Below are 16,427 nucleotides of genomic sequence, written 5' to 3' on the forward strand. Positions count from 1 at the left end.
TTAGTGCCAACCAATTCCATTTTTTTCTCCTGTAATTTTCCTACCTCTTCTAATTCAGTAAACAAATTTTTCTGACAGATGATTATAAATTTGTCATTTGGGGTTCTACATAAAATTTCACTAATATCTTAGACAACATTTTGTGTGTGTGTGTGTGTGTGTGTGTGTGTGTGTGTGTGTGTGTTTTAAGAAATTAGTTCTTTAAAAACTTTATTATGGAAAATTTCAAATAGAAAAAGTAGAAGAGTATGATCAGCTCCTGTTTCTCCATTATTCAGCTGTAATGCCTAACAAGATATAGTCATTCTTGTTTCATTTAACAACCACCTCCAGCCCCTAGATTATTTTTTCCTTTATCTCCCCACATCCTGGTCATTGGCTTATTTTAAAGCAAATCCAAGACATTATTGTCATTTTGTAAATACCATGAACACACCTAAATACAATCCCCCTTCCCAAAACAACACTTGATTAATATCAAATATCCAATTAGAATTCTAAATAATCCCAGGTGTTTCATAAATATTTTTGCAGTTTTTTCAAATCCAAATAAAGTCCATACATTGTCTTTGATATGACTCAAAAAGCCTTTCTCTTTCATTTCTCTCTCAATCTATAGGTTAACGTTCCGTTTTTATTTTGTTTTTTGTGTTTGTGTGTTTTCTTTTTTTTCATTAAGAAATGATGTCATTGTCTTACAGAATTTCTCACATTCCTTTTTTTGTTGCTGGTGTATGCTAATTAAAAAAACACATTGTCTCATTTTACCTACACGACTACCTGATGAAGTAGGTAGAAGAGATATTTCACCGTTTAGCAGATGAGTTGACAAGGGTACAGAGATGAAGTTAGCAGTTTGTCTAAACTTAGAGTTAGTAAGTAGTTGAACCAGAGCTAGAATCTAGGGAACTCATTTCTTAGATCTAACAGTGAGACTCTTTTTTCCTGAATTAAAGTACTACTAAAAACACCAAAATTCTAAGGAGACTTGGATACAAAATTAAAGTATTATGAGTACAATTTAATGAATGTTTTATGATTTCTTAATAGCAATCCATGTATACAGGTTACCTAGAATCCATTTTCTTTTTTTAAAAAAATATTGATTTTTTTACAGAGAGGAAAGGAGAGGGATAGAGTTAGAAACATCGATGAGAGAGAAACATTGATCAGCTGCCTCCTGCACACCCCCTCCTGGGAATGTGCCTGCAACCAAGGTACATGCCCTTGACTGGAATCAAACCTGGGACCCTTTGGTCCACAGGCCGACACTCTATCCACTGAGCCAAACTAGTTAGGGCGAAACCATTTTCATTGGTGGAAATAATTCATGAGAAGTTGAGCCTCAATATACATAACATTTGTGTCTATATGACTTTCTTGAATTTATTCTTTTATATCATTCACACATTTGAATATTTCTTATTTGCTATATAGCAGATTATAAACTTTTTGACTTATAATAAAAATACAGTGTTAGTTTCTTTACAATTTCTTGTAGTCAAATGTATGTAATGGTCATTCAGGATCTTTTTAGTGAAAAATAAAGGTAAATTAGTCTGTGTGAATTCTCATTCACTACTGAGGTAGAAACAGCATTTTCTAAGTAATGAAGTATCTTCTATGTCTCTGCTTATTCTTTACTGCCCTCTGCTGGCGCCTGATGTTGTTTTTGATAAATATCATTCAGGGAAGTCTATCAATTTTATAAAAAAAAAATATGAAGCCATAAAAGTTATTTTAGAAAGTTCCTTTCAAAGGAATAAGTACTTTCTTACTAGGCAAAGCTACTTTAAGTATACAATAAAAGTAATTTCTAAGAAAACTTTCCATAATATCTACTATAATACCCCCTAAGCATTATAACATTTGCTTTAATTAAATTTCTAGACCATCAGCTACAACTTTTAAAGCATAAAATAACTTCTAGCCAATAATTTATCATAATTGAATTACTGCAAATTAATTCTAAACAAGTTTAACAATATAGTACAATATTTCTAGTTTAGTTAGAATATACACTGTACATGTATGTGCTAGCTTCTGAAAACAGAGCAGAAAATAAGAAAGCCATGGCTTCTATCTTCAGAGAAGATAACTGTAAATACAAGGGTAGGCAAAAGTAAGTTAACAGTTGTTTGTATAAAAATAGAAATAACACAATAAACAAATACATAAACAATCCAATCTAATAATAGACAAACATGGTAATTAACCGTACCTCCGGCACGCTTCCCATTGGCTAATCAGAGTGATATGCAAATTAACTGCCAACCAAGATGGCGGCCGGCAGCCAGGCAGCTGAAGCGAACAGAAGGCTTGCTTGCTCCAGTGATGGAGGAAGCCAAGGTTCCCTGCCTGCTGCTCCCGGCCTCTGAGCTGCACTCTAAGAAACAATGTTGCAATTATAGAAGCTAAACAAACCCCAGAAACCTGCTTTCAGCCAGCCGGGCCTCAGAGCTGGAGCTGCAACAGTGTTTCAATTATAGAAGCCAAACAAACCCAGATACCTGCTTTCAGCAGCTGAGGTCTCAGAGCTGGAGCCGAGCCTCAGAGCTAAAGCCGGCTCTCAGCTCCAGTGACAGCCATAGAAGGTAAATAAATCCCAGAATAAAAAAAGAAAAAGAAAAAAAGGAGAGGTTGGGAGCTTCAGTCACCCACCAGCCTGAAAACGGCTCTCAGCCCCTCACCCAGACTGGGCAGGCTGCCAGAGGGATGTCTGATTGCCATCTTAGGCACAATCCCCTGGGGAGCGGGCCTAAGCCAGCAGGTGGTCATCCTCTGAGGGGTCCCAGACTGCGAGAGGGCACAGGCCGGGCTGAGGGACCATCTCCCCCCCGAGTGCACAAATTTTTGTGACCGGGCCTCTCGTTTCATGTACTCACAACTGTGAACCTACTTTTTCCCAGCCCTGTATTGGGAAATTTCTTATTATTTAGGCTTTTTCTAAGTTTATATAAGACACATCAGCAAAATAAATTCTAAAACTTATGTAATCTCTGTAGTAAAATAGGTATTTTTTCTGCATTTCAAATTTATTATAGTGAATGCACATTAAATTATCTTTCTAAAGCCATGACAGGGTGACTTAGATTTAAGCCTTTTGATATACCATGTTATTGAGTCTTATATTCTTTGGTGACTTGAGAGAGAATGAATTACTGAAGGATTAAAAAAATTTACTTTTCAATTGTAGCTGACATTTATCATTATATTATTTTCAGGTGTACAACATACTGATTAGACATTTACATAACTTACATAATTATTATATTATTGACTATATACCCTGTGCTGTACTTTACAACCCTGTGACTGTTTTTATAACCCTCAACTTGTAGATCTTAATTCCTTCCCTTTTTTCACCCATCCCCCAACCCCTCCTTATTTAACAACCATCAAAATGTTCTCTGTATCTGAGCAAAAGGCAAGATTTCATTTTTTTTATTGCTAATATTCCATTCTATATGTATACTGCTAAATCTTCTTTATTCATCTACCAATGGGCACCTAGGTTGCTTCCATATCTTGGCTGTTGTAAGTAAATAATGCTACAATGAACATAGAAGTGCATGTATATTTTTGAATTGGTGTTTTTTATTTCTTTGGATAAATATCTTGAAGTGGAATTGTTGACAATATTACGGATATCCCCCATCCCTCCCCCTCTTTGCACCTCTCCATCCAGTTCCCACTCTTTCCCAGGCCTTCACCACACTATTGTCTGTGTCCATGGGTTATGCATATTTGCATACATGTTCTTTGGATAATCTCTTCCCACCCACCTTCCCCTGCTCTGAGGTCTGTCAGCCTGTTCTATAAATCCATGTCTCTGGACCTATTTTGTCTGTCAGTTTATTTTGTTGATTAGATTCTACATATAAGTAAGATCATGTGATATTTGTCTTTCTCTGTCAGCTTATTTCACTTAGCGTAATACTCTCCAGGTCCCTCTGTGCTGTCGCAAAGGGAAAGAGACACAAAATATTCCCTCCAGAAGCAGCAGAATATACATTCTTCTCAAGTGCACAGGGGAGGTTTTCTAAAATAGATTATATGTTAGGGCACAAAACAAGTGTTAATAAATTTAAGAAGTTTTAAATCACATCAAGCATCTTTTCTAATTTCACACAATTATGGTCAGAAATCAATTACAAGAAGAAAACTAGAAAAATCACACATATATCGAGATTAAACAACATGATGCCCTAACCCAGTGGTCGGCAAACTGCGGCCCCTTGAGTGTGGCTCTTCCACAAAATACGTGTGGGTGTGCACATACAGTGTGATTGAAACTTCGTGGCCACACTCAAGGGGCCAAAGAGCCACATGTGGCTCGTGAGCCGCAGTTTGCCGACCACTGCCCTAACTGGTTTGGCTCAGTGGATAGAGCATCGGCCTGAGGACTGAAAGGTCCTAGGTTTGATTCTGGTCAAGGGCATGTACCTTAGTTGTGGGCACATCCCCAGAGGGGGTGTGCAGGAGGCAGTTGATTGATGTTTCTCTCTCATCCATGTTTCTAACTCTCTATCCCTTTCCCTTTCTCTCTGTAAAAAGTCAATAAAATATATTAAAACAAACAAACAAAAACAGGCTACTTTTCTGTCTTGAAGGAGTGGTGTAGGAGATGAACTTTATTGTTCTACCCTACCGTAGTTCTTGGCTATCTCTCAAACTTTGTGATTGTCCATGCAGCTTTCATTGTTCTAATAGGCTCCCCGTAGTTGAGGATGTGCCAAAACCTGCCAATGTTCCAAAGGGCAGGATCTCAGCACCTAGATACAAGCTGATTGGAAGCCATACCCTCTGGCAGCAGCTTGCATATATATATATTATATATAATGTAAATTTATTGATTTCAGAGGAGAGATAGAAACATCAATGATAAGAGGGAGTCATTGATTGGCTACCTCCTTCACGCCCTCCACTGGGGATCGAGCCTGCAACCCTGGCATATGCCCCTGACTGGAATCAAACCCACCACCCTTCAGTCCACAGGCCGACACTCTATCCACTGAGCCAAACCGGCCAGGGCTGGCTGCAGCTTTTAAAGTATGTAAATATACCTATGCTGCTGTCAGGGAAGAGTGGGAGATGGGTGCTTCCTGTCTGCTCTCTCTGCACCAAGCCCTGGGGGATAACCAGTTAAGAACCGTCTTTATTTGCTACAGACCTGTGGGATCAGCAAATCTAAACACCACTTGGTCACCAGGTGATCAAAGGATGTCCCCTGTATGGTGGTCACAGATGCTGGGGTGCTAGGTATGTGCAAAAGTTTTTCTGGAAAGTACAGCCACCTGGAGCGAGGCAGAGGGACAGCACAAAAATAGTGCTGTCCTCTGTGCTCTCTGCACAGCACTGCAGGCAGCTCCTAGATGTGTGTTAAATTAAAAGCCAGCCCCTCGGGTTGAAGCACTGGAGATTGCAAATAGGCTTATCACACAGAAAGTTGGGGCACCAGATGTGAGGTTCAAACCTTTGCTCCTCTGAGAAATTGGAAGTCATGAATTTTGTTCTAGTTGTGTCTTTACACCAGAGGTGGGTTTAATACCCTGTGTGTCTGTCTCCCCTAACCATTTCATTGTGGGTTTTTTCTTGTTCCCAGTAGTCACTCTAGTTTCTGCATTCCTTTAAGAGAAAATTGTTCTGTATGTAGGTAGTTTTTGTGTGTTCATGAGAGGAGGCGAGTTCAGGAACCTCCCACGTTGCCATCTTACACTAGAACCTATTCATTCTTTAAAAAAAAACACTTTTTTTTCACTTTTTCAGTAGTTAATTAATATGGCATATATATTTTTTGTGTGTGGACATTAGCACAGACCTTTTTGAATGATTACTAAATATCAGAACAGCAGGTTGCTAAATAATACAGTCTTGGATTCATTATTGATATTGCCCAGTTTGGCATCAGCCCCAACCATAATTTTAGTTACCTCTCAAAATATATCTAATATGAGGATTGGGTCATAGTATGAGTGCAAACCCACTGTTAAACATTAAAAGAAATGACTTGAGCCAGTGAGTCCCTAACAAATTTATATTTACACTAGTGACCCGGTGCATGGATTTGTGTACGTTGAAAGGAAATTAATTAGAAGGTGGCCGGTGGGGCGGGACTGGGCAAGATGGCCCAACATGCCCTGGAGCCAACTTCCCTCAGTCCCTCCCCCTGCCGACAGCACCTGGGATGGTGCTGTGGTATCTCCAAAGGCGTCTGTGGAGTGAACGAGATCCCTCCGGTAGGTGGGGTCCCTTGGCCTGGCCTGTGGGGATGGGGCCAAAACCGGCTCTCCTACGTCCCCCAAGGGGTCCTGGAGTGTGAGAGGGCATTCTGCAAAGTTGCTGTCATACAGGATGTGGAACACAAATGCAAGTGTGCAGTAAACCAGATTCGGGGCCGACAGTGCCCCAGCAACAACATAACCCAAGGCCGAAGGTGGAATCACGTCACCCCACAAGGAATTGGACTCTCTCCTCTCTGGTTTTGGGGTGCATCTCCTGATAACCGCCACTGCCAAGTCACTGCAGCTCCGCAGCTCCTGCATTGAGTGTCTGCCCCCTGGTGGTCAGTGCGCATTATAGCGACCGGTTGAACACTTATTAACCTTTTATATATATCTATCTATATATCTATAGGCATAGATATATAGATATATAGATATAATACATTTATACTTACCTTGATGGTTGACCTAAATTTTGTTATTATTCATTTTGAAAACAAGCTTATTCACCAGATTTTGGGTATATTTAAGTTTTATTCTATGGCACTGAGTAAAGTGTATACTTCCAGATATATTATTTCCTTTTCATCTTCAGAATAAATTTTCTTTAGGTATTATAGAATATTTAATATACATTAGGTTAATTTAACCTTTGTTTTTTAAAAATATTTTTATTGACTTCAGAGAGGAAGACAGACGGAGATAGAGAAACATCAATGATGAGAGATAATCATTGATTGGCTGCCTCCTGCACACCCCCTACTGGGGATGAGTCTGCAACCTGGGCCTGTGCCCTTGACCGGAATTAAACCTGGGATCCTTTAGTCTGTAGGCTGATGCTCTATCCCCTGAGCCAAACCGGCCAGGGCTAATTTAACCTTTGTATTATTTCACTGAATATGTATAATTTAAGACCTTTATCTGAGTTTGTTGGTAGACATAAAGATTAAAACTAGACTAATTATTATACAAAACTTCCGTTAAAATGGTTTAAAAATACTTCCTCATTAAACACTTTCTCATATATAAGCAGCTTTGTAAATGTGCGCCATAGGAAACCATGCAGTATTTCTTTTCTGATGAATGTACTGCAAAGAAAATTTCTGCTTTGAATACTGTCAGAAAACAAAGAATCGACTGGTTCACTCCGGGCTGTCAGCACACCACCCCCCGGACTTGTCCTATGACTACGGCGCCCCAGAGCCTCACATCAACACCCAGATCATGCAGCTGCACCACAGCAAGCACCACACTGCTCAGGTGAACAACCTGAACACCAGGGAGGTGAGGACAAGCACGGGGAGGCGCGGAGAAGGGTGACAATGCCACTCAAATACCTCTTCAGCCTGCCTGAAGTTCAACAGTGGAGGCCACATCAACCAGCATTTTCTTGTCAGACCTGAGCCCTCGTGGTGGTGGAGAACCCAAAGGGGAATTGCTGGAAGTCATCAACATGACTAGTTCCTTCACTGCATTAGGCTGTTTCTGCTGGCGTTCAAGGCTCACTCAGGTGGGAGCTGGCTTGGTTTCCATAAGGAGCAAGGATGCTTCTAGATTGCTGCTTGTTCTAACCAGGATCCCCTTCAATGAACAGGTCTCATCTCATTCTACTTTTGGGGAATGATGTGCGGGAGCATGCTTATTACTTTCAGTATAAAAATGTCAGACCTGATTATCTGAAAGCTATTTGGAATGTAATCAACTGGGAAAATGTAACTGAGAGATACATGGCTTGCAAAAAGTATATCAGCATTACAGAAAGCTCGTTATGGCCGATTCTGTAGTAGTGCAGAGTAAACATTTTCTTCAGAGAGCTAAAATACCCAGGAGGTTATATCATCATAAAGCCCTCAAAAGTATCACATCCCTTTACTACTGAGGCCCCTATGGAAGCCTTTCTGATCCTGTTCTATTGCATTTATAGATAATCTAGATTTTTACCCTAGTTGTTTAACAATATTAATTTCTTTCCCCCAAGGGAACAAAACTAAAAAAGAACCAATTTAAAGAAAACTTTTACAATATAAAAGTCATTATACAATAATTTCATTTTATTTTCCCTTGTATCTTAATCACATATTTTAAGTAAAAAAGATATGAAAGATGTTAAAAACTGGACAACTGAGATAGGCAAGCATCATTAATACCAAAAACAGACATTCAAAATGGTTTCACATCGTCACATATTTAAACGTATCTCATTTTCAAATCCAACTGCCTGACAGATGCACTCTGGTCTGCTAGAAATGAATGGGGTGGTACCGGAGGCCACCTGCACACAACAATGAGGTTGCTGAGAGAAATGGCATCTTTAGAGGTGCTCTCCTGCACGAATGTGGCCATTAAAGCCTTTCATTCTGTCAGCGGTCTTGTAAATACCAATGCTACTGACGTGACTGCAGGATTCACATTACTTAACGTGACTCCCAGATAGCGCTGGCTTTACAGCTGATTCCACAGGCACAGACTTAGGCCAAGTTACAGGATATATAATTTTTCCTATTTTATTTACTGTTTAAGATGTTTTTCAATTAAATTTGGATGATACATATAGGCAGTAGTACACAGGTGCCTGCACCCTTGTTTATGGACTCAGCGTCAGCACTGTGACTCACACACTGGGCCGTTCGTCCACTCCTCAGTGTCCAGCACTTTGGCATTCATATACCTGGTACAGCAATCAGTAAATATTTACCAGGACCTCTTTAGGATTCCATTTTAGGCTTCTTATAGAAACAAGCCACTTCAAAACATTTTCTAGGCTTTGAAAATTTAATAAATGAAAAGCACTTGCCATTACTGATCATAATTCAAAAAGGTGGTGGTAAATTAAGGCTAAAAGTGGTAATTATTCTGTATGTGCCTACATGTGTAAAATGAGGTCTAAGATAGGGAATTAAGGAATACACTAAAAACAACATGGGAGAGACTATGAAGAATAGGGTTACACTTGAAAATAAAAAAAATATATTTTTCTATCAATTGGAGCTATAAAATATGAGGACATTTTGGGGAAGGAGGTAAAATGATATTTAAAAAAACAAATCTCTTCCAATATAATAAAGCATAATCCTAATAGGTTTTTGGGAAAACTTATTTTTTAAATTCAATGACCTCTTTTTTGCTCAACTGGAATTTTTACCATCGCACATACCCTGAATTATGATTATTTGATTCTGAACAACTGAGGAACTGAAAGCTCTCACTCTTAGATTTACATACTTTTCTTACAGAAATAACCTGTCACTGTGCCAATATTTATCTGAACATGACGGCCTCCAATCAGGAACTGGAGCGACCACATGACCAGTAGGAGTTACAGTGAAACTGCAGTTATTTTTCCTGTTTGAAAAATGAAGAGAACAGACAACAGTGAAAAACAACCACCATGAAGAAAAACAGGCAAATGGAAATAAAGGATACACAACAAAAGAGCCCAAAAGGCAAAAACATAAATATTAGAAAGATGCTTCAAAAGTTAATTAGTATCACAGGGAAAACCTTTATGAAAAATATTTAGAAAATAAATTAACACGTATCTTTAAAATATAGGACTCTAAGTGCTCCATATGTTTGGGATACTCTACAGTGACCTGTTAATTGCTGTACATATTTTTTTTTCAGGTATTTCTGGATCCTGTAGAAATCTATAGAATTTGCTTACTCACTGTTACAAAAATTTTTCTCAACTGTAGAAAATTAAAATTAATTCTTTAACCTTTAAGAAAGAAAAGAATGAAGAATCACTTCACTATAATACATCATGAAAATAGGGTATCTGTTTATTTTGCCACATCACCTTTTTTTTAAAAATGAAATATATGATTAGAGAATCAATTTCAGAGAATTTTTAGAAGAACAGGTGATTGAAAACCAAGTTCTCTTTTTTCAGGTGAGCCACAACACATTAAGTGATAGAGTTCACGTTGTACCACTTAGACATATACACGAGCAGAGCAAAATCATGTTCAAGCCAGCCAGCCCAAACATCATTTCCAGTAGTCAGCAATCTATGGCTCATGGCTGAATGTGACTTGTGGTCTATTTGTGGATGGCCCTCAGCTAAGAGTGGTTTTTATATTTTTCAAAGGGTTGTAAACAAAGCAAAACAGCATATGTGACAAAGAACTGCATATGGTCTACAAAGCCTAAAATATTTATGACCTGGCACATTATAGAAAGCTTGCAGACCTTTCATTCATACCAATGTTGTATAGAATTTAGACAGTGCAATTACAAGTCCAATATAATGCTCACTTATTCCCACCATGAATGTAGTAACAGTCTAAAAAGATATCTTCTGATGTCATTTGTCAGAATTTCCAACTTTTTCTTCATCTTCACTATCATTAAAGTTCATCCTTCAACAATATAAAAGTAATTGAAAGAGAAAAGAAACACGAGATTATATTAAAAACAAGGTAAAATAGTATAAGCTAACCAATCTTATCTTCTCAGAAATAATTACTCTATTTCTTATTTAATGAGCCCACCACATAAGAACCTCTCCTACCTATAACAATGGTAGAGGAAAGGGTATCACATAGTTCTTACCCAGGCCGATACTACCAATTATAGCTTTACACATTTGAAGTCATATTTTGATGTGCTCTTTAACTTAATTTCAGTTATGATATTTGATTTATGAGTAACAGTGTTTGCTATCTCAAATGTTTAATGAGAAAGTCACAAAACATCTTGAGAAAAGAGCTGAACAAACTATCAGAAAAACATTTTTGTTTACTGAGACCAAGAAAATAAAGATTCATAACTATCTCTTTCCTAACTGTTAGATTTGGAGAAAACATAATTCCCGAAGCAGGCTGTCAGACTTTCTATGTTGGGGTCTGTAGTTCTAATGATTCTACGGAGCTAGATGTCCCTAGCCCTTTCCCAACGCTGTGCTGTTCTTCTGCCCTTTCACTGTATAGGAAAGGAATCCAAGAACCCTCCTGTGATTGTATTAAATTCCATTCAGAAGGCACTCTAGCATTCATGGACTGTTTGGTCTAAGTCTGTCCTAGAATGACATGATTTAAAGAAGAAAAATAATAAACAGCCCTTGCAAAGAAGAGCTGAAGAAAGGCCGCAACTGCTTGATGGGTTAAAAAATCCAGGAGAGGCCAGGAGGTCCATGGGTTCCAACACATCCCGACTAAATAACAACAAAAGAGTATTTGCTATCCAAATGTGTCTGTCAGGAGGCTCCAGGATATGTATTCCTTTCCTAACAAGTCACTGCTTTACTTACATTTGAACAAAATGTAAATAATTTATAGCCATAATTTCTTAAGTGATTTTACTTGTCCAAATTTCTAAGCATTTCAGTGTTTATAGGCTACATTCTGATTCTCATATTTTCCAAAGAAGAATTTCCAACTACTTACTATTTTTTGAAGCTTCATTTTCCCTGCTTATTCATACATATAAAATATAGGAAGAATAACTTTAGATAATGTTTGCAGTCAGCTCTAGACTTATCTTCTCAGAAATAATTACTCTATTTCTTATTTAATGAGCCCACCACATAAGAACCTCTCCTACCTATAACAAGGGTAGAGGAAAGGGTATCACATAGTTCTTACCCAGTTCTTATCACATAGTCCTTACCTTATTTCTCATTCCATGTTTTTGGAGATTTTCCAATTTTTCATATATTAAAGCAGCAATCTCTTTTGCATCTCTGGAGTCTATTTGCTCTCCCCCAATATTTCTCTAAAATTAAAAACACTTTTCTTATAATCTTTTAAGTATCTAATCAAAACATGACATTTGTACCTCAGAAACTTGAATAAAATAGTCCTTAAAATTCTAAGTGCTCGAAACTCAAATTTCTTCAAGGAAATAATGCTACAAAAGCACGTTAACCCATTACTCACCTGAAATAAATACTGATACTGTTATGAGAACATGGGAAATATGCATTAACTCCAAATGCCTGAAAACATTTAAACTGTGTAAGGAAAGATATGCCCAGAGGACTAAAATCATTCTAATCGAATACAATCTCTGACACAGACAAAACCATGACTAACTAACCACTGGGAAAGCAATGCCTATCTCCTGGCTCTCCTCTGCCCACAGCAGGAAGGCGGCTGGGAGGGGACAGGTGAATATGACCAACTCTGCTCACTTGGGATCTGGAGCCACCTGTTTCATCCTCCTGATGAGAACCCCACTATTATGTGTTAGGATTTTGTTTTGTCATATAACTGCCCATCTGGGTTTGCATTTCTGTTTATTCCAATCATCATTCTACTTTGGCCTCTTCCTCTAGCCTGGACTTCTGGATGCCAACCCTGCCTTTCAGTTTGGACAGGGATATTCTGGGTCCTAATCTGTCCTCTGGACTCCTTTAGACATATGGTAACATCATATTTTCTTTTTTATAAATATATGTGTGTGTATATATATATATACACATATATACATATATTAATTTAAATTCTTTATTGTTAAAAGTATTACATGAGACTCCTTTTTCCCCCACTGACCTTTCCCCGGCCGCTCCCACCCCAAAGCACATGCCCTCACCCGCCTATTGTCTGTGTCCGTTGGTTATGCTCATATGCATGCATACAAGTCCTTAGATCTCTTAGCCCCTCACCCCCCACCTTCCCTCATAGGTTGGACAGTCTATTCGATGCTTCTATGTCTCTGATTCTATTTTTGTTCATCAGTTTCTGTTGTTCATTATATTCCAAAAAATATATATTTTTTACTTATTTCAGGGAGGGAGGGAGGGGGGGGGAGAGAGAGAGAGAGAGAGAGAGAGAGAGAGAGAGAGAAAAAGAAAGAGAAAGAAACATCAATGATGAGAGAGAATCATTGATTGGCTGCCTCCTGCACGCCTTACACTGAGGATCAAGCCTGCAACTGGAGCATGTGCCCTGATCGGGAATGGAACTGTGACCTCCTGGTTCATAGGTCGCTGTTCAACCACTGAGCCACCTAAGACGGGCAATATTTTCAAAGAGCTCCCTCTATGGCCTGATCATTTCTATGATTGGTCATTTTATTGATATTTCTCTAACATCATTTGACATGATGTCACCCACTTCTCAGCTGTTCTGAGAATTGGGAAGCAAAGCTAGTGATTCCAAAGGAATGAAGATTCAGCCTCAGGTATAAAACATTTTCTCTCTCAAGTTATGCTTACCCTATGCTGTTCTTAAAACAGTTAGCCTCTTGGACTAATCAAAATCCTTCACTGAAAAATCTAAATGTCTGACAATTCTAGATTTCTGAAATTCACCATTTAATTTATCTATTTAAATATTTAGCTCTATTTAAAAATGTATTATAATTACCAATAAATAACATGAGACCTTAATCAGATATTCTTTCTCAAAAAGTTTATATTAAAATATTTGAAATTATTAATTTCATGTTTTATCAGAAAACATGAATATAGTACAAAGAAAATATTTTATCATAGTTCTAGTGCCAATAATGTCATTCTTTTACTTGGGAAGACAGCAAAGGTCATGAGTCCTTTTGATTAGCAATTATACTGGCCGATACACATATACTTAAAAATTTTTATTTATTTATTTTTTTAGAGAAAGGAGGGGGTGGGAGGGGAAGAGAGAGAAAAACAAACATTGATTTGTTGTTTATGCATTCATTGGCTTGTTCTTGTATGTGCCATAACCAGAGACTGAACCTGCAACCTTGGCATATTGTTACCACATTCTAACAATTGAGCAACCTGGCTAGGGCCAGACATATGCTTTTGTATTAGTAATCATAAAAGTTATCACCTGAATTTGAATTTTAAGACCCATTGGTTAGATGTCTAGTTTCTTGCCAGGGGGAAAAAAAAAGTTACAGACCTATAAAAAAGGAATTATGACCACACCAACTTTTATAGCCTAAACCATTCATTAATAAAGATTCCATAAGATAGCCAAAACCGGTTTGGCTTGGTGGATAGAGCGTTGGCCTGCGGACTGAAAGGTCCCGGGTTCGACTCCGGTCAAGGGCATGTACCTGGGTTGCAGGCACATCCCCAGTGGGAGATGTGCAGGAGGCAGCTGATCGATGTTTCTCTCTCATCGATGTTTCTAACTCTCTATCTCTCTCCCTTCCTCTCTGTAAAAAATCAATAAAATACATTAAAAAAAAAAAAAGATTCCATAAGATAAATACTCTGGTTATTTCCAAAGTATTACAATAGTATACTATCCTTTCCTGGAAAAAAATCTATACTAATAAAAACCTAGGTGGTCCTCGTGCCGCCACAAGATGGCTGGCAGGGGAGGGGAGTTGGGGGCGATCAGGCTGGCAGGTAGAAGTGATTGGGGGCAATCAGGAAGGCAGGCATGTGAGTGGTTAGGAGCTAGCAGTCCTGGATTGTGAGAGGGATGTCTGACTGTTGGTTTAGGCCCGATCCCACAGGGCAGTCGGACATCCCCTGAGGGGTCCCAGATTGGAGAGGGTGCAGGACAGGCTGAGGGACCCACCCCCCCCCCGAATTTCATGCACCGGGCCTCTAGTTAATCATAAAGGTACTATATGTTAATTCTATAAAAGTAGGAAATATAAAACTTCACAGAAAGTAAATAATTACCTTGAATTCTATCACCCATAGAAAACCACTATTAGTATTTTGGTTTGTCTCTTGAGTAATTTTCCTATTAATGAGTGTAAAAATTTTAAGGCAATGGAGATCATATCAATTTTGAGACACAAAACCTTTTAAAATCATTTAGTGTATATATAAAAAGGAAGGACCGTGTTTCAATAATATGCAATAAGATAACGACAAAGGGAAAAGAAACTAGAAAAGAGCATTACTCAGTCTAAACAAAAAATCTTTTGACCTTGGCCTGCTAAAGGAAAGGAACATGGAGGAAAAACCTTTACGTACCTTTGATCTTTCGTAGGGAAAGAATTTAACAGTTGGATAGGCTCTGATACCAGCTTTCTGGCATGTTTGAGCATTGGCCTGACAGTCTACTTTTCCAGCTTTCACTTTTCCTTTAATCATCTGAAAAAAGACAAATATGGTTTACCATTCTCTTTGGAATGAAGTATTTTGGCAACCACAAAGCAATGTGATACTAAAAATTTCAAATCTTTATAAACCTAAGGATTTGTTATTTAAAACATTTCAATTCTCCCCATTCAAATAAGATTGCTTCCAAATTCTTACTGGTGCTTTGCATTCCATTTGTCCAGCACGTCTCCAATAGCAATAATTTCTCTTTGCCTTACCAAGAAAATTGAGCTTTGCCCTAAATGACCTCAACTTCTTGGTACCTACACCTGTCTGTCACAGCATAAACATCCCAGCCGGTCTCCTTCCTGTCTTTCTCTGATCTCATGTGCTGAGGTAGCACCCATCTTGTGGAAGGCTGACTACTCCAGCTACACTCTCCAGTTGTCTCACTATCAGATCTCTTACTTTCTCTAGCATGTACACATCCGATCAAAAAAAGGATTCCTTTCTTAATTGCAGGGAAGGAATTAATTGAAGGAAAAAGGGAACAAGCAGAAGTGAGGCTTCTGGCTATTAAGGTTAGGTAGATGATGATGTCATCTAAAGAGGGGAAGAGAGAGAAAAACAAACATTGATTTGTTGTCCCACTTATTTATGCATTATTGGCTAATTCTTGAATGTGCTCTGACCAGAGACTGAACCTACAATCTTAGCATATTGGGACAATGCTCTAATTGAGCAACCTGGCCAGGGCCAGATATATGCTTTTGTATTAATAATCATAGAAGTTATCACCTAAATTTGAATTTGAAGACCCAGTGGTTCAGGGGTGGGCAAACTTTTTGACTCGAGGGTCACAATGGGTTCTTAAACTGGACCGGAGGGCCGGAACAAAAGCATGGACGGAGTGTTTGTGTGAACTAATATAAATTCAAAGTAAACATCATTACATAAAAGGGTACGGTCTTTTTTTTTTTTAGTTTTATTCATTTCAAACGGGCCCACGGCTGGGTTAGATGCTTAGTTTCTTGTTGAAGAAAAAAAAAAAGTCACTGACCCAAAAACAATTAGGTAGAGATGCTGGCTAACTTTTTAAATAAAGAATGAAGCCTACTGCAAAGATTATAGTTGTAGAAATGAAATGGTTTTTAAAATTCAGAGGAAACTTTTAAGAAAGAATAAAAATTGTATTTAAAATGTTTCAGCTAATTATTAAAACATGCATGTGATTACAATTTATTTAAGTAGGTAGACAAGAC

General features: G+C 38.2%; 1 protein-coding gene and 1 pseudogene across 5 annotated transcripts in view; one reads left to right on the forward strand and one right to left on the reverse strand.

The window, feature by feature from the left end:
* The first annotated feature begins 7,307 nt into the window (after window positions 1-7,307).
* Window positions 7,308-8,008, forward strand: LOC118661523 (annotated as a pseudogene).
* A 246-nt stretch (window positions 8,009-8,254) lies between these two features.
* The window catches only part of DNAJC10 (DnaJ heat shock protein family (Hsp40) member C10), a 39,406-nt gene continuing 31,233 nt past the window's right edge, over window positions 8,255-16,427 (reverse strand). For all 5 annotated transcript variants that reach the window (XM_036319672.1, XM_036319673.1, XM_036319669.1 and 2 more), the window contains 3 exons: window positions 15,097-15,216; window positions 11,835-11,939; window positions 8,255-10,585 (listed from right to left, as the gene is read on the reverse strand). In XM_036319672.1, coding sequence (XP_036175565.1) covers window positions 10,574-10,585; window positions 11,835-11,939; window positions 15,097-15,216 — 237 coding nt within the window. In that variant the 3' untranslated portion in view covers window positions 8,255-10,573. The remainder of the gene's footprint in view (window positions 10,586-11,834; window positions 11,940-15,096; window positions 15,217-16,427) is intronic.

The sequence above is a fragment of the Myotis myotis genome, unplaced genomic scaffold, assembly GCF_014108235.1.
Source record: "Myotis myotis isolate mMyoMyo1 unplaced genomic scaffold, mMyoMyo1.p scaffold_m19_p_8, whole genome shotgun sequence".
In the NCBI taxonomy this organism is placed as follows: domain Eukaryota; kingdom Metazoa; phylum Chordata; class Mammalia; order Chiroptera; family Vespertilionidae; genus Myotis; species Myotis myotis.